General features: G+C 35.1%; 1 protein-coding gene and 1 long non-coding RNA gene across 4 annotated transcripts; one reads left to right on the top strand and one right to left on the bottom strand.

Moving 5' to 3' along the window:
- Window positions 1–10,639: 10,639 nt before the first annotated feature.
- LOC110931286 (protein FAR1-RELATED SEQUENCE 5-like) lies at window positions 10,640–13,293 on the bottom strand. The gene is made up of 5 exons (XM_022174687.1): window positions 12,587–13,293; window positions 12,240–12,498; window positions 11,502–12,065; window positions 10,963–11,416; window positions 10,640–10,851 (listed from the first exon to the last, which is right to left on the bottom strand). Exons 1-5 carry the CDS (start codon window positions 13,291–13,293, stop codon window positions 10,640–10,642), a joined length of 2,196 nt encoding a protein of 731 aa, XP_022030379.1.
- Window positions 13,294–14,352: 1,059 nt separating this feature from the next.
- LOC110928735 lies at window positions 14,353–18,808 on the top strand. 3 transcript variants are annotated; one of them, XR_004890592.1, is made up of 6 exons: window positions 14,353–14,792; window positions 16,270–16,419; window positions 16,632–16,716; window positions 17,133–17,185; window positions 18,111–18,204; window positions 18,519–18,808. It is a non-coding gene; the product is annotated as an uncharacterized LOC110928735 (long non-coding RNA). The 3 variants fall into 3 exon arrangements; XR_002586629.2 differs by having other exon boundaries at window positions 15,477–16,419; XR_002586628.2 differs by lacking the exon at window positions 16,270–16,419.
- The last annotated feature ends 1,326 nt before the right edge of the window (window positions 18,809–20,134 follow it).

Below are 20,134 nucleotides of genomic sequence, written 5' to 3'. Positions count from 1 at the left end.
TATTTCACACTATATATTTATTTTGCCTGACAATTGAGCCATTTGCTATTCTAGGGATTTGCTATTCTAGAGATTTGTAAAATTAAAAGTGGTTTGCATGCAACTTTAATTAGCAAGTCTCGACGGTTGAACCGGTCCGACCTTTGACCCCGTAAGACGACCGGGTTGACCTCCGGTCCGAACAGAAAACATTGGACAGGAGACCCAGGGAAACCTGGGTTGGATCCTTGAGCCAAATGGGTTTTTCCAGTAATTTGTCCGCCGTGCCTACGGACGGGTGGGTTACTGGGTTTTCCCCGGAATTGGTTGTGGACTCGGGTTACTCTCGGAGTACTCCGTTTGTCCAATGGGTGCCCCGAGAGTGCTCGGAATAGATTCTGTTGGCCGGTCAAAAAAAAAAAAACATCCTCTGTGGGTGTTAATAGCAACAAGGTTTGAAAATAAATTATAAATAATCGTTCTTGCAAGAATGATATGTTTCTTCATGTTCTTGTGTGAACATTTTTTTGATTCTTCTTCTATTATTTGATTTGCTTGCAAAGCATTAGATAAAAGTGGTTAATAAAATAAGGGTCTAATTTTGCAAGTGTTCCCTTCAATTATAACCACAAATCCTTGCATCCTTAGTTGTTCTGGAGAGTAGAGACACTTGGTTCTTAAAATTTCATTTTCTATTTGTAGTTCAACAATGCCTTTTTTCTTATAAGACCATCCGTAGTGGTTGCTTAAAGGGGCGTTTTTCATGCTCAATCACGTCCAATCTCGCCCCGTAGCCACTACGCATGGGTGTGTTTGGCATTTTTTTGTTGAGGCGTTTTATAAATCACGCCGGTGGGGGAAGATCTTGTCCAATCACATTTGAGCTTCCATTTTTTGGCCAATAAGATTTTTTAAATGTTTTTTTTATTTTATTTTATTACAAACATAATGCCCCACAATCTCCACATCCCCACCACTACACCCATTTTAGAAAACGCCCCATAATGTCCCATTACTGACTGGGCTGCCACATGGCGCAAAACGCCCAAGGATGGATCTTGCCCACTACGCATGGTCTAAATAAGATATCTGACTCGCCAGTTCTTGTTTCAAACCCAAAATAGTTTTTAATTTATTTAAATTGCATTTGAGACATTACCCAGATGATGATGTTTGAAGCCTGGGTTTACGTACCAAACTTCTGACCATAAGCCACCAATGTATTCTTCTGTGTAGATTTGATTAGCAATTTGATCACTTGCTCTTCTTTCAACTGCTTGTCTTATCAGACTTGTGGCTTCATCCCTTTCTCTGATTTTGCAAAAGTCCATCAAATGACGGGGTTCTCGGCAGTAGTAGCATAACTTTTGAGACAGTTTTGATTGTTTTCTTCTGAATTTCATTTGCAACGCGTGAAGTGTAAATATGTTAGGCATGGGATCTTCTAGTATTTCGGTCTGATACCACGAGGTTGGGTGGGTATGACCAAAAGTGAGGTAAAGATGATTGGTATTATGGTTTGTGATTGAGGAATGGGTAGAAATGTGATAGAACACAATAGTTGTACAAGGAAATATTATGAGTTTCTTGGTGAGTGACCATTGTCGTTGATCATCAAATATATGCATACATACGACAGTTGTTCGGAGCCATTCTTAACCGACACATCCTTTGGGATATGCAGGTTGGATAATAACTGCCATGAACAACCATCATTTAACTAATCTAATCCTACGAATACATAAGTTAAGAATACATAAGTGTGACATATGATAATTACATGATAATAATAATAAACATAAACTAAATCATAGTTTATATTGTCTAATAAGACAACCAACATTGTTGATTATCAGTTAGACATGCATACATACATACCATAGTTGTCAAAGGCCCTCTAGTGGAGGCACAACGCAAGAAAAACATTGGCAAACATCTGACCTAAACTCGCTGGAACTAGACAAAAATAGCGTAAAAAAGCATATGTACGAGTAGATAGAAGATTGGGTGGAAAGAAGAAAAAGTTACGGCAAGATTCCAAGAATTCCAGCGATCTCTGTTCATGATTATGACAATTAGGCGACCTGAACTTGTCGAAAGTACTAAAAAATAGTCAAAAAAAGCATATCTAAATAAATATAACAATGAGGTAGAAAGAAAACGAAGTTAAAAGGCATACTTGGTGTTTTATGAAAAGTGTTAACGAGATTCATTGTTCATAAACAGTAAGCATAAGCTGTTTAATCTACAAGGTGTGAACCTAATGATGTTGAAAATAGCTAAGTGTATGTCCAGATATCGATAATCGATCTTGAACAATGAATATTTCTTGTTATAAATGTGATAACGAGTGTAGAATCCAAGTTAACACACCAAACCAAGCAATACACCCAAAGATATACGATATGATACGATAGAATGCTCTACAATACGATATGATATGATATGATATGATAGGATACTATACTATAGTATACTATACTATACCACAACTATACTACACGTATAGGACTAAATTAGGCCTATACGAGACCTATAGTCTACTCCACTACATCTATACTATATGATACAGTACGATACTTTACCACCGTATACTATACTTCACCTATAATACACCTATAGGCTTATACGAGGCCTATACGAGAGTTATACTATACCTATACTATACAACACTACATCTATAGGCCCATGTGAGACCTATACTACATGTATACTATAGTATACTAGATTATACGTATACTATGCTACACATGTATTATACCTATAGGATGTACTATATCTATACTACACTTATAGGCCTATACGAGACTTATACTACGCGAAAAATTTATAATAATGTTTGCTAAAACACGATTTCATTGAATCTTATTTTAGAATCCAATATATATATATATATATATATATATATATATATATAGAGAGAGAGAGAGAGAGAGAGAGCGGTTAACCTACATTATTACTAATCGTACATTACATACGTGACAATCCTGACCGTAGGATCAACGGATTAAAAGCGTGATTAAATAAAAGTTTAAAAGCCGGTTAAAAGCGTGATTACGGTAACCAAAGGTTAAAATGGTCAATTTCCTATACCTATATACCCGGCTAAATCTCAGTATCTAATCAAAAAACCATATTTGAACACCAAAAAATACGGTGAGTTTCGAGACGATTACGATTGACGGTAAAAGACGAACGACAGCGGTGAACAACAAACGGCCATCGATTTCAGTGAGAATGACGAATACGGCATTAAGAGGTATCGATTAAATCATCTTATAATCATGTTTATTTTGTTATTCAGTCACAACTTTGTAGTTGAACTAATCGGCGGTTTCATTGTATGGTGAACAAGCTAAACGAGAAAGACGGAGCAAGAAAAGAAACGATCCGGTGAAGACGGTGCTAACTAGCGGCATAAATCCAGGTTTGATGTTGATTGAAGTTTCTTCTAAAAAAAATCCGGTTTGGGTAACTAGCGTTATTTGATATGAAGAAGCGAGATTTTTTGTTGATTCATTGATATGTAGTAGCGGGATTATCAGGATTGACATTAGATGATGTTGATTCTTTTTAATGAACTAGTGGTATTATGTTACATTGTGAAATGGGGAATTTTACTAGTTAAAATATGGAATTTTTGATATTGGGGCTTCTGATCTTATTGTGAAATTGGAGCTTTTGAGCTAACAAGCGGCATTAGCATGATTGATATTACATGATTCTTTGAAATGAACTAGCGGTATTAGGTTATATTGTGAAATTGGGTATTTTGTTAGTTTAAATAAGGAATTTTAAATTAGGTTACATTGTGGAATTGGGAATTTTAGTAGTTGAAATATGGAATTTTTGATATTGGGGCTTCTGATCTAATTGTGAAATTGGAGATTTTGAGCTAACAAGCGGCATTAGCATGATTGATATTACATATGTTGATTCTTTGATATGAACTAGCGGTATTAGGTTATATTGTGAAATTGGGGATTTTATTAGTTTAAATAAGGAATTTTGAATTAGGTTACATTGTGAAATTGGGAATTTTACTAGTTAAAATATGGAATTTTTGATATTGGGGCTTCTGATCTAATTATGAAATTGGAGATTTTGAGCTAACAAGCGGCATTAGCATGATTGATATTACATATGTTGATTCTTTGATATGAACTAGAGATTTTGAGCTAACAAGCGGCATTAGCATAATATTTAATTTTTTTTATTGAAATATGAATGTAGGGGTTGCTAATGTTGATGATGATTTTGAGCCACCGATTCAGATTCAGCCGATGATGACAAAGCAACCTTGCAATTTAAAGGTAAATAAAAAGCAAACAAAATTAAGTCTACAAGATGATGATGATGACTTTGAAGTACCGATTAAAGAATTGATAGCCAAAAGGGGTGAAAACACGAAAAAAAGGCCAAATACTCCAACTGACCAAGATGATGATGACTTTGAGCCAGTAAAAAAGAAACCATCGAAAGACGAACATCAGATGGATCCTATAAAGGGGAAACAGAAGATTACCGATGCAGAACCAATTAGGACAGAACCAAGACCGTACTATGATTATCATCATGATGTAATAAGCCTACGGTGTAGTCCTTCAGGTTTCTTGGATACAGTTAAACACTTTACTGAAGCGTAGGTAGCGGATGTGAAGAGCATTGGATTTGGTGATGTCCTTGATATAAAGCTTTATCATATAAGCACACGTTTAGGGTATTGGCTCGTACAAAACTATGACGAGCAATACAGCACACTAAACATAGGAAATCACAAGATAGAAATCACCCGAGATTCAGTACATGACGTGTTTGGTATTCCAAAGGGGAATGTTATAGTACGAGAAAAAAAAGCCTAGGAAAGGAGCTATAGTGGAAAAAAATACTGCTACTCAAGGCGCAGAAACAACCATTGATGAGTTCAAAAACCAGTGGCCAGACACCAACAAAATTACTCATACATTACTTGCAAAAACTATGAAAAAACAAACCAATGGCGGAAGATTATTCAAGTTAAATTTCCTAGCCTACTGGAACACTTTGTTTGTAGAGATAACAAAGTCAACAACTGTTAAACAAAGTTTTCTACTTGTAATTGACAAAGAGGAAGACATTCCAAAGCTGGATTGGTGCTCCTTTGTTTTAGAATCGCTGAAACGAACAAGACAAGGTTGGAAAACGTTTGACTCACAATACAATGGACCAGTTGCGTTTCTAACGGTATGTTATGTAGACATCTTTAAAACTTATGCTAAAATACGCTATTGATAGTACTAATTTGGTTTTTTTCAAAAAACAATATGCAACTTCTATACAGCCATTATTTCAACAAAAGACATAAATTTTTCGATGAAGCTGTCAAAATGCCTGTTATACAGTATGTAACATCTGGTATGATCGACGACGTGGAAGAATATTTATACAACAATGGGCCGCTAAATGTTGAAGATTGTGATGAAGTTGAGAAAGACGAAGAAACAAATGATAATCGCCAGGATCAACAACATGTTACTGCCTCGGGCATCAATGGCGATGATCATCAAAATGAAGAGGCTCCGACAACACCATCCGAAATCGTAAAACAAAACACTTCGACTCTATTCACAGACCTTTTCGCTGACAACATCCCGCTACACGAGGCAGCTGCGGTACAAGAAAACCTCACCGAATTCGATACATTAGATCAGCCTATGGCAGATACAGATGAGTTCATAATACCACCAGTGGATACCACACAGGTCTACAAAAGAAGAAACCTGGCTGGGGAAGATCCGATTGACGAAGGTTACATACCATCAACTACGGATTGGTTTGAGGGCTGGAATCCTAATGAACATATTTCAGATTTGAATTTAGATGAAATGGACATAGGGACACAAACGTAAAAAGAGCTTGACTACTGCAACACTCCTGTTCAACTAACCGGGGTGATCTATGATCATGCTGCGTGGGAAGCCTCAAAAAAAATAAAAAGGTAAACTGGATTTTTGTTTTTGTTACTACGAATAACACATGCTATAATACTTGTTTATGATGTTAGAAAAATAACTACTGTACATCTACATCTAGGAAAATACTTGTTAATTATTAAAAAAAATAATAACGCATGTTATTTTAACAAATTAATAACGCATGGTTTGGGGCTTCTAATTTTGAACACTTGGGGTTTCAAAACATGAAAGTATGCTGCTGCTGGTTTGGGCTGACATAAGTCTGAACTAAGCCCAAAATATATATGACTGGCACAGAAGAGGCCCATTAGCATAAGCCTTGATGCCATAAAAAGTGCAATGGGCTTCTAATGGTATTTACTACCCACTAGTTTAAGCTGTTGGTCCAATTTATTAGGAGTAACAAAATAGCCTGATAATCACGCATGCTATTAAAAAAATGAAAATTAGTTTCTTAGACTGATAATCACGCATGAACTTGATGAAACTCCAATTATGCAGCTGTTGTTGAAAACAATGGACAAGAATATAAATAAATACATTTCTCTGGTTACGGAAATGAATAATCTCGTTAAGGGGGTAAAGGAAAGGTGTTTCTGGGATGTTGAAATTATGGAAAGGTGTAAAAGATGGGATGATGCGGTTAAAAATACAGTTCCGAGAACTGATGAAGTAAGCTCCGAAGGTGATGAGGCGTTTCAAAACAAGGTTGGACAGGGTGGCGAAACAATTAAAGAGTTAAGGGGCGATGGAGATGCAACATTGGAACATGAAAACACAGGAAAAGATAAAGGTATATACGAATTTGTGTTATTTGTTAATATTTACAGGAACTTATGTTTAATAAATAACCAAAACGTTTGTGATTTTATAGGATGTGATGATGTTCATAATATGACATTTGATGATGGGGGTATTTCAGACTCATGCCTGGCAGCCTTACAAACCATCGAACCAGGCGTATACAGGCAGACGACACAAGGTAACAAAAACACGATCATTACAAGCTTGTGATTACAAAAAAATACAGTTTTCTAACTTGTGATTAAAAAAATTAACCTACTCAAACATAAAAACAGTGACACAAGCAGATGTGGTAAACAACATGGACCAACCTGTAAATTTGGCAGAGTGCAGTCAGCATCAAGCACAGAAACAGAATACAGTAACCGAGTCGATGTTAAATGAGCTTGAAAAGATAAATGCTGACGTCTATTGTAAAGAAAAGCCTCCGACCACATCCGCTGATGAAACTGATGAAGTGACAGAAGCAGAAATGCAGTCGGTTGAGACACTTTTAAAATTGGCTCCAATCCTACAAACATCAAGTGAAAGTAATCAAAAGACTCCTATGTCTGCGAACACAAATAAAACGGATGACGAGAGACATACACAACTAGTGAGAACGCGTATCAAAATGTTGAGGGAAAAGAACGAAAAGCGGATGGCAGAATTAGGTGACGCATACAGATCACCTTACTGCAACAGGATAACCAACTTATATGAGCCACTTCTGGACCGTGACCAAACGATCATCTGTTATCTCTTATCTCCGGTCGGAGATATTGGGTAAGATTTTTATCCCTAATAATGAGTTTAAAATTTTCTTCTCTTTTTTAAACTGTTCTTTGTTGGTATTAAAAAAACAGGTCATTGATATACAAGTCTGACAGTGGAGTCGAAACGCTAAAAATCATTTTTGAAACCTTCCACCCATCGCAATACATATCTTATGGTGGAATGGACGCGTTTGTAGATGTGTTAAACTTTGAAGAGAAAAAAAGGGACAAAAAATCATCACCCTACAGGCTGTTCTTGCCAACTACAATATTGGTAAGTTTTTCAAAAATAATCACGCATGGATGAAAATATAATATGTTAATCACGCATGGTTGAAGTTTTATATGTTACACACACATATTGAAGTTAAATGAATACATGTTTAAGGTTACCCACCCATCCTATATTATAATCACGCTTGTTAATGCTTAATGGAGTGATGGATTTTAATGAGAAAAATCACCAAAATTTTTGCAGCAAGACGAAATGTTTGAGCCAAAAATCACAGATAATGATCAATTGAAAGTATTCGCACCAAGCCTAGACGATATATTGTGTAAGTATCAGGTGAAGAAAGTTGACACATTGGATCTCATCTTCATTCCAGTACTACTTTCTGATCATTACTGGTGCCTATGCTTTCACTTGAAAAATGGCGACATCGAGTTAATTGATAACTCTAGGTTTGCCGAATCGTTTACCAAACGCTACCGTGGACGCCCCGAAAAGCTGGTAATTCTAAGTAGCTTTGTATTATTATAATGAATAGGTACTAATATGAATTTTTATCGTGCTTATAGCGAAGAGTTCTAGTACTATACCTAAAAGGCAAAATTGGACAAAAAGAGTGGATAACAAAGTTGGAAAAAGCAAAAATAATTCGAAAGGAAATGGATTGGAGAACTCTTCAAAACGGTTGTGACTGTGGTGTCTTCACTATGAGACATATGGAGACATACAAGGGCAAATCTCCATGGAATGCAGGGTTTGCTACCGAAGATAAAAAAAGATTCAAGATTCACAACTACGGTTTTTGCGGTACCGATATCTTAGTAAGATTGTATTGTCCGACTACAATCTTATAAGGAAAGAGGTATACGACAAAGCTAAGGTATTTAGGAAGAAATCGAGACCCGTAGATGTTTTGCGCGATCTAGATAACAAAATAAAGGACAGATTGGATCAGTTCTTCAACCTTAAAAAGGGGAAACAAAATGATAAGCCGTAGAACTAGTTTCTTGATGTTCTTTGTTCCAAACATCTTTGACATGTTGGATTTTTGATTTTTGATTTTATTTTTAATTCTAATAATTTTTGGTTATAGACAAAAACTAGTGGGACATTTTCATTATTCAACACACAAATTTCATACAAAAAAATAAAACACTTAGATAGACATGATTTCACAACCCAGATGATTGATGATACATAATAACCATCAGAAATAAGTCTCCAGAAACTGGATCTTCGTATCCATAGAGCATCCTAAGACAGTTATTGCATCCGCAAGTTGTTTTAACTGTTTCTCATCCCGCTTGCCAAGATCAACCATAAACATCATAGCCACCTCTTTGACACTTGAATCTGACATACCAGACAACAAATTGAAAATCTCTTCTCTCCTTTTCATGTTCTCTCTGACCCTATAAATGTTAGTTTCCAACAAGTCTTTACAAGACTTGTCTTCAGCTATTTGATCCTCGATCCTCTTTTTGAGATAAGCACGCATACCGGATGACGAAGAAGAACCACATGATGAATTACAAGAATATGCCATATTTTAAGATAATAATTGAACGGTTTTCCAACGATATATAAAAGGAAATTGCAAAGCAAGAGGACAAGCTAAAATTATTAACCATGACAGCTGTTTTTTTTTGGAGTTTTCTTGGTCCAGTACAAGTACATATGTTATGTAACAATAAATCACGCATGATACAAATTATCACGCTTTTATATAAAATCACGCATGTAGTAAGAAATCACGCATGCCCCAATTTATCACGCATGAACTTAAAAATGCCGCATGAATTAAATAATTAGCCAACATTATCAGGATACAACTTGATATATAATATACTTATTACTCGAAATAATGAAACCTACAACTAGACTAGACTGTTAACTCGATATGACTTGTAATTATGTAAAATATTAAATTTTACTTACCAAAATATCTCTCAACTACCAAATTAATTAACAATCTCTATACATATATTATTCACCCCCCTCAACCCCCAATAGACATATGCAAAAAAATATATATCAACTCTCTTCAAACACAACAATGTCGACAGACCCCGCAAGCGAAGCAATCAAGGAGCACTTGAATACCCGCAGGTTAACAGAACTTGCTTCTAATGTTAACTCTTGTAACAGTATTCTGGATGTGCAGGGAAGGCTCTTAGAACAACAAAAAAAAAAACCAGGAAGTGTGGGGAAAGCTGCTGGAAGAACCAAAGTCTTTGTTGAGGGAGAAAGGCATACAACTGATGCATGATCAAGCATCTGCAGATAACTTGGTATACTCATATCTGAAAGATGCAGTGGAGACCGTTGAAGAGAAGATGGAGACATCTAAGAAGGAGGTTGGGAAGATATTGTCACTGAACTAGGTGGTGTGGCTGATTAATACACTATTTTGTTGTTTTTTGGGATGACCTAATGTGTTGTTGGTTTTTTGAACAATGGTAGTTTTATGTGTACTGAACTCGTATGTGGGTATATTTTGGTAAATCATCCATCCATAGCTTATTTATCACATGATTTCACACTTTTTGAATGTTGTTTTAACAATATTGATATGAAAAAGTTCATGTTAATTATTATCACGTATGTGCTTTTTTTAATGACGCTAGTTATGATGATGAGAATCAGGGTTTGGGTATGTTTTGGGTGGCGATCGCTGTGAACAAGGGTTAAAACATGTTATCTGAAAAAAATGGTAAAAGATAGGGGTTTATTGGTCACTTGATATCTCCATTAGTTGTGTATAGTTATGATTAATCACAAAAAAGGGTAAAAAGGAATCAATTGAGATATTTAATCACGCATATCATGGTAAAAAATGATGTGAATGTCATAGATTACATAAAGTTCTGTCTTAACAAAATCATGAAATATGGAATGTTTAGGTTGTTCAAAAATTACTCGTCTTCGCATTCAAAATCACTATCTTCCTCATACTCCTCTTCGTCACCAGTTTCAACCTCCTCGTCCTCGTCCTCTTCGTCAACTAAACCAGGATCCTTCTCTAACTGAATTGCTCTTCTTTTCCTCCCCTCCTTATTGGCATCCTTATCAGCAGCAGCAGCAGTAGCTTTACCCTTTAACACCTTGCAGGTTCGAATGTCACGACCTTTGATATTGCAAACACTGTATGTCCGACTTCTCTTGCCTTTTAGACTAATAATTTTCTCTTTTTTTGATTAAATCCGCTTATGTGAACCGCGTCCTTTGTTTCTAATACCGGTTGGCACACGGACTGTAGGTGGAGCGTCAGTGTTTGGTTTCTCGTAACCAATTAACCTTGAATATCTATCAAACTTAGGGTCGATGGGCTTGGTTATGCGAAGTTCATCAACCATTTCTTTCATCTCCCTCATCCGATCCCTGACTATACGTAGATGATCGAAATCTTTCATCAGGTTACCAATAAGATACTCCCCGGTCTGCATAATCTCATACGCAACCTCTTTGGCCTTTTTATGCGCATCATTATCGTCAACAGTAATATCAAATGTATTATTAAGATCATTCGGTACCACGTCTTTAGTCCATCTTCTCATAACATACTTGTTGGGAATTTCCTTCACTTTGAACATCTTGAACACAAAATATATATGTTTGCACAACAATCCATATTGTTCAAACCTGCGACAAGTGCATGATGCAATTACATCCTCCCCCTTCTTGAAACAAACCTAAACAAAAAAATAAAAAAAATAAAATAAAAAAGGACACATGGTTAAGCAATAAACGCATATTAGCTGGTGTAGATATTATTACCTCTAATAAACCGTACCCGTGAGCTTTCCAATCCTTCATACTTATCTTCAAAAAAGGTTCCTCAATTTTAGTCTCCATAGGAAGGCACTCGGACAGTGTTCCTTGTAACTCTGCCTGTTGATCAGCAAAAATTGACCTGGTGTAAATTTTCATAGCATCATCCTCTAGAGTAGATTCAGAAAAGTTATCTCGGATTGTATTTCTAGATATATGGTCATTCTTCCGATGGTTGAATCTTTGAATGTCCATTGCACCATCAAAATGGTTAAAGAACTCAACAAGGGTAAGTTGAGAATTCGCCACTTGACAGAAAAAATGGTTTTCGCTCTCTGATCTAGAAGTGGTCCGCATAAGCCCAGACATAGGCTCATGACGATCGAACGCTGGGATCCACGAAGATCTCATGCCAAACATATCATCAATCCACTTATTCTCAGTTAGACCGAATTCAATCTTTATCAGCTTCCAGTCTCTCTCAAACGTTTCTGGCGCAATCGAATCTGTCCATACAATGTCACACATACGTCTCTTAAACTCTTCGTTATTGCACAGCTCATGTCCGACCTATGTAAACAAAGAATTGGAACTTATTGAACAAGGGCAATGAAAAAAATGAGTAATGAACATAATAACGCATGATGAATTTTTTTTACTCTGGGCAAAAAAAAAAAATATGAAATCAATATAATTATTACGCCAGTTCTAATAATAATCACGCAGATTGTATTTGAAACTAACCTTATCAGCAAGTTTCTTCATTATGTGCCACATACATAATCTGTGCCTACTCTTATCGAACATTGCTTCGATAGCTTGTTTCATCGCGGGATCCTGATCAGTGACAACCACCTTCGGCTGCTTACCAAATGAGTTGAAAAATGATTGTAAAAGCCACTTGTATGATTCAATGCTTTCGGATGCTAGCAACCCGGCTCCAAGCGTCACATTCCGACAGTGATTATCAATACCAGTAAAAGGTACAAAAACCATTTTATACCTTCAAAATGTGGATTGAAAAATGAATAAAAAAAACAAGAAGATTATAAAAAAAAAATAACAGGAATAACATTGAAGTGATGACTAACTTATTGGTTTTAAATGTAGCATCAAACGATATGACATCTCCAAACTCAGCATAGTTACGTTTGCACAACCCATCAGCCCAAAACAGGCCAGTTAATCGTTTGTTTTCATCGACCGAATGAAAGAATGAATAATCAACCATAAACTGCTTTTTATCGGTCAACCTATTGATAACCATATCTGCATCATACTCGCCGATGTAGCTATGTATCCTAGCTCTAAAATTCTTGCAATCGTCTTTAGTTGCGCCTACATTTTCAAACCCTCTGTATCTTTGTCTCATTATATTAAATGCTTTCACTGGCCCAAGATTCAATGTACCAAGCTCCCATATCATCTCTTCTTGTGTCTCTGAAAGATGTCTATAAGCTGGTAATAAATGCATATCTTTGGGGCACACGAATGAATGATTATACGACTGAACAAACTTATCAACCTTATACAACACCCCATCCGTCAAACAAAGCTTAATTTGAGCTTTACAGCCGGTTCGAATAGTCGGTCTGTTCCTACGTTTATATGGCTTAGACAACTTCGAATAAGGATCATCAAATTCCTGTGGTTTATGCCCCTCCTTTGAACACACAAAATATTTAGACTTGATAATACCACCAACATGATGTTCACCTCCTTTTCGAGCGGAGAACCCTGCCTTCTTGGCATATGTCTGATAAAAAACATATGCTTGCTCTATGGAAGAGAATTCCATTCCAATAACAGGAACACATGATGAAGCTACCTCTGGGATATACAATCTTTCATCTACACATTTTAAAAATGACAACAAAAAAAATTATAAGGATACAGGGAAAGAACAAAAATCACGCAAATTGAAATAAAAAAATAACAAAGTTACATGGAAAAAAAGGCATCAAATACAAATAACGCATCCAACATAATAACGCTTCAAAAATCTAATACCCCACAAACAAAAAAAATCCAGTAAAGTATACTTCTCTTGAATTCAAACAAACAGGCGTGATTAAAAATACATTTAAGAAAACTAATAATTGTCAAAATGATGCAGATCAAAAACAACACATCATACAACGATAATCTGGTTGAACAGCTGAAAATTGAAACCATTTAATTTACAACTTACTATTCTGATCGTCTAAAAGAACGTTGTTGTCTGATGTCGGATTCCTATATGTCGGATTCCGATTTTGCTCTGCATTATCATGACCGGTATCGACCTCAGCATCTTAAAATTCGATATCATCTATGTTTCGAGCATTACTACTCTGTGGATCCATTACAAATAATAAGTGATGAAACCCTACTCGCCCACCAATAACCGCTAATTTGATAATTTGAAAAATGGAAATTAATCGAAACTGATACGGATCGTAATTACCGGGATGCTGGGGCGAACTCGCGTAATTTCCTTGTTCTTAGTAAATGTCTGAAATACCCTGTGTCAAGAATGAAAAATGTCTAATTTGCCCTTAATGATTAAATCTTAATTGCGATATAATCAAACAGACCTGACGGCCAGCATATTAGCGTACGTGTAGTATGATTAACACTTTTGTACATTACACTTTCTCTCTCTCTCTCTCTCTCTATATCTTCCTATTATAATAAATCAAAGTTCTAAAATCCCATGTGTCACTCCCACAGCCCTCCTCCCTTCTCTCTTTCCTACTTGTCACTCTCACATTCATTTTGTCCACATGTTAATTTCTGAGGTTTTTCTTTTTTTTTTATTAAATCTAAAGTCAAATAGATGAACTCTCTCTTCCTGCTCGTATGTTGAACACACTCATTTAAACATCCTGCAGACCAGAACCTGCAAACAAAAAGTTAAACATGAAAGAGGTAATCAAATTTCAAAATTCAAAATTCAAATGGATTTCAAACACCCGCCTCTAAATTCCCCCTTTCATTCTCAAATGACAAAAACCCTAAATCAGATTTCAAAATACAAATCTATTTCTTTCATGGTTCTCTTTCATCGCCATATCTTTTCCTGCTCCAGTCTCAAATCGCTACATATGTTGCTTAAGAATTCCTTCACAATTTAGGGTTTCTCCATGTGCGATTACATCCTCTTCTTCTTTGCTATGATCCAGGATGAAACCCTAGATTCTCTGCTCCTCCATCGACACTCCATCTCTTGCGATTCTTTGCTCCTCCACCTGTGAGTTTTCATGGCGATTATAGGATGGCAAAGCTTCATACCACGCTATCAAGAGGGAATCTGAGGTTAGTTTTTGTTTTCAATCACAATACCACGATACATGGCTTCAAAGAATAACAAGTAAAGTGGGTTGAAATGGCTAAAATTAACATAAAAAAATTATTGCGGTTTTGACGATGGTAAATGTTAATGTAGTTACCAGCGGCGGAAACCCACTATTGTCGCCGATGACAATTAGATTATTTGTTTTGAGATTAAGAGTTGTTAGATGTTTTGTTACAATTGGATTATGTGTTTGAGGTTAAGAGAGTTTGTAGTTGTTAGATGTTTAAATTAGGTTTAATTTTGGTTGAGATAATGATTGCGGGCTGTACAGTTAAAAACTCAAAAGATTCACCAACAAAAAATGCCAATATTTAACAAATCATTATGGCCATTATGTGCAGGCTATGTTAAACCTGATGGATTTTTTGTTTTGAAAGACCGATAATTGACTATATATGTCATAGGGGTTAGTTATTGCATCTTTAGTGGTAATATTATTTATATATGTGATGATGTTTATTAGATGCTTGGGGAATTGGGAGCTTTAGGTTTGGATATTGAGGTTTATGGCTAAATTAAATACGTGAAATAGTGAGTGTTTGCACCTACTTTAGAAAGGCATTTCAGGCATTGAGAGCTTTAGGGTTGAATGTTGAGGAAAATAAGAGCTTTAGGGTTGAATGTTGAGATATGATTTGATGCAGGGGTGTTGATGCAGCTGTTAAATGACAACCGAAACGACCTCATCCACCTATTTTGAATTGTGACCACTGACTACACTTCACATACACACCCACTCTTAGCTTCATTAAATGCTCACAAATGTGAATGATTATTGTGAGCAACAATTACTAGGAATTCAAGGGCGGCCACGTGATTGTTTGTTAATGGGTCAAATGTAATAAAGGTTGTTACAAAGGATGTAGGTTCGTCCGTTAAACTGGTAAATAAGTTGGGAGTCGTCTAAAATGTGCTCGCTCAAATTTCTAAAAGGTAAGAATTCTTAATTAGTACTAATCATTATATTAACGAAGAGGCATAGTTTAAGGGAAAATGTGAAAACGTTGTATACACGCGTCAATTGTTGCTCATCTTACCTCAGCTGGCATACATGCGACAACTATTACTTATTTAACCTGAGCTGACCCTTGGATAAACAACGGACGTCCAGGATTTTCAACCACCGTAGTAATTTAATTTTATATAATTTCAATTATCGTTATATGACTTTTTGGGGCTATGATTGATATATTGAATTTTACAAATCCTAACATGATTCTTTGTACCTTTGACAATGGAGTCACCAATCAGACACATTAAGAAGGCTTATATGCTTTGTTTCATTATGGTTTTAACTCATGCAAATTGATGCACCGGTAAAAGGCCTTGGGTTTAATTTTTGTGATTTTATTTGATGTACAAATAGACCATTAATCCATAAATTCAATGAAACTTCATTAAAAGTAAAAATGCTTTCTGATTAAACAACTTTTCCAGATCATTTTTTAAAATTTAGCTTTTGTCCGGTGGTACTTGTGGAACAACGATGCTGCTTTTACTAGCAACATTGTGTTCATGGTTGGTGATAAAGTGGTAACTGGTGATGAAGTGAAGCTGACGGGACTGATCTGAATATTCTCATACTCTGTATGTTTGCAATTTTGTCTTGAATTGTATTATCTTTTTCTTTGATCTGATCTCTGATGAAGTATGAGGTGATCAGGTAAGGTATCCTGATCGGATAACATTGCTTAGTGGAAATTATGAGATTTTTCAGATGACGCAAGTATGCTACTATAAATGATTAATGATTATTAATATATTTGTTTTTTTAAGCCTACCGCTATTCCATATGCTAGGTATATGGATTCTATGATGAGCACCAGAGGAAATGCGGTTCTGGTTAATGTTTATAGAGATTACACATATATTTGATTACCCAAGGTTTGATAATTTTTCCAGGTGCTTCTCCTTATAATTGATGCCTTAACTGTAATATTATTATTGATCAACAAATAAAAAATTGATAATAACTATAGTACCAACACCTCTTCTTTAAGTGGACACTTTGAATGTTGGCTTAAGACTATTGTTTGCTTTTCTTATTCTCGAAATCCTTTTATATGTTATGCATAAATCAGTTGAAAATAGCCTCTTTTTGCTGGGAACACAATGGTTAAAGTGTTGAATTGCTCTTTTGCAATTTCAGTTAATAGTTTTACTTTGTAACATAAGATTTACAATTGTAATATTAAGAAAGAATAGCATGAGCTTTGCTTAATGTCTAAAATTCAATTTATTGATCATGTTTTTTATTTGTCATTGACTAATGCCTTTTCTTTCCTTATAAAAACTTACAGATGGAAAAGGTGAAAACACGGGAAAGTTCAATACTACTAAGACAATGTCTCAGGTATTAGCTACTATGCTTGAGATGGTAATTGGTCTTGCTAGCTTTAGAAAAAAGGTCAAATGTAGTTATATTTATTTTCAAACTGATAAAAAAAAAGCATAAAAGAAAACATGGTTTGATGGGCTAACCAGAATTGGGAAAGTAATGAGGTAAGGTTTGTGGGACAAGTTAGAGTCAATTTATTGATTTAGACTATGGGGTGGGTATGGGTGGGGGTTGGGGCGTGGGTTGGGTTGGGTACAACCGCCCACGTCACCACCCTGGGTGGGCTTGGGTTTCGGCGTGGCCCCTTGGGCGGGGGTTTCAGCCCGGGCGTTGGGCGGGGCTACGAACATGACATGGTGGAACCTCATTGGCCAAGAGCACTAGCCCTTTGAAATTGACTTTTTTTCCACGCCACCCCAGCTACACTCCACCATACCCCTTTGAAATTGGCTTTTGGTCTTGGGTGCCCCATACTCCACGTGTCGCACCATGCCCCCAACCCACGCCCCACCATACCCCATGGTCTTAGAAGATGTGGAAAAATATAGACAACATATGGCATAAATGGTAATGATGAATTTGCTAGGGGCTATGATCATATGATAGGAGAAAATGTTGGGTGTAATAAGCTTGACAAGATAAAATACACAGTGTTATGTCGATATCAAGTATGTGTTTAGAAAGTTGGCCATAATGCATTTTCTATGAATAATAACTCTCTTAATAGGTTGTAAAAGCGTCATTACAATAAGACGTGTTCTTTTGTTAGAACCCGTGTGTTATCATTTTTAATTGTATTGAGTTATTAAGTGACAAAAGATTAATCTCACAAAATTGCATTAAGTGACAAAAGATTAACCTCGCAAAGTTGTTAATTTTCCTTTTATCCATTTATCTCATGTAACCATTATGTTATCTAATAGTTTATTGGTTGAATCAGAGCGTTGTATATTTGTTGACGGGATTAGCTTAGTAAGAGAGGTCTTTGTGGTATACACCCATATTTGTCCTTGCTAGCAAGATCTCATATTAAGGTAAACTGTTTTTCTATTATCTTTATAAGATTTGTTGCAAGGTAAATTGTTTTTCTATTATCTTTATAAGATTTGTTGTGTTGATAGACCTAAAGTGTATACTCCTTTATTTGACTACATGATATGCATTCATCAAGTTTTATTGCCCAAGTCCTACTCTATAGAGAAATCTTCAAGTAGCACAAATAATATTTATAACAAGGATAAGATAATTTCATCAAAATTTATATATATATGATTTGTTTTATAACTCGACGATTTGACTAATATGGTATTGATGTTTGTTCATATTGCATGCAATATGGAATATTTAGTTCTATGATCAGAGGAAGCAAATCAAAACATGAGCTGGAAACTAAACCCGAGTCCAGAAGGGAGAGTTTTGAAGAACCGTCAACATTTTCAGTGGTCAAGTTTCCATCAAAGAATGAAGAATGAAACCCAACATGAGATCAAATGTGCATTGGTGCTTAAGGCTTAAAAGGTCCACTATAAATATGATTTTGGTTGAGGTGACCCTATCAATGGCTTTTGTAGTTATTAATAACTAATTGTAAACATTCAATAATTAATCTCTTAAATTGATTAATATACTTTATCCTCACACATCGTACATTTTATATATAAAGATTTACACTTTTTTATAAAATTTAAATTGTAAAGTCCGTAAAGTTCACAGGTAATAATCTAGGTTTATAAAACCTAAAGTCAAATCATATAAAAAAATTTCTTTTGTAAATATTTTTTTTAACACAACCCATAACCCGTGAAGCTCACGGGTATATAACCTAGTATATATATATATATATATTTATATATATAGGGTCAGGATCATTTCAGAACCATAAATATTTACAGAACTCGCAGAACTCCTAATAAACAATCTTTTAGTTTCTGCATTTTTATGTTTAGGATAATTTTATCATTTATTATGTGTATTTTTATGATTACATACATGTTAAGAGTAATTTTATCATTTTGTATATGTAATTTTATAATTACACATATGTAAACTAGTTTTTTTACATATATGTAACTAGTTACGACACATATATATAATTTTGGAAATTAAACATATGTAAACTACTTTTAAAAAGTATGTAATCAAAGAAATACATATAATAGATGATAAAAATATCCTAAATACAAAAACTTATATATAAAATGATTGTTTATTAGGAGTTCTGAAAGTTCTGTAGTTATTTAGAGTTCTGAAATGAACTCAACCCATATATATATATAAAGGATTAGGTTCATTTGTGAACAACATCTTCATAGTGAACTGCATGAACTAATAAGGACTATTGATTTCTTTTTTAGTTGTTAGGAGTATGATTGTAATTTTATAATAATTTAGTTTTGAATCTTTATTTTAATAATGGTTTTTCAGTTATAGAATCCTTTTTTTTTTGTGATTATCATCAACAATATCTTTTAATCTTTTACAAAAATCATCATTTGAACTTACGTAACTTACAAAATCAAAAAACCCAAAATTCATTCACACACTTCTTCCATAATACCCAGAATTTCGTAATACCTATAATTCATTCGATTATCGCCGGCAGTTCTATTGTCGCCGGTAGTTGCACTGGGTATCATAGTTGGATCCGGCGACTCTTAATCATTAACAACTTGGATTCCGGCGAACATTAATCGGAAAAGGTTGTTGATTTTGTTTAACCCTGGTGTGTATCGATATTTCGGACTATTTTAATGAGTTTGATTGATTTGCAGTTGTTTTGATGTGTTACATACACATTTCAGTCTGATCGAAACATATTTCAATTTTTTTTTTGTTTTTCGAACTATAAAAAAATTATCTGAATCTAAGTTCAAAGTCTGAGCTGTTGTTGTTGTTCAAATTGGATCTGAGTTGATTGGATTTGATATTCGTGTTGATCTGGTGATTTAGATAGAATTAGCGACT

Source organism: Helianthus annuus, chromosome 4 (assembly GCF_002127325.2).
Source record: "Helianthus annuus cultivar XRQ/B chromosome 4, HanXRQr2.0-SUNRISE, whole genome shotgun sequence".
NCBI lineage: Eukaryota > Viridiplantae > Streptophyta > Magnoliopsida > Asterales > Asteraceae > Helianthus > Helianthus annuus.
The sequence above is the reverse complement of the archived record's forward strand: the minus strand, read 5'-3'. Positions and strand labels throughout refer to the sequence as shown.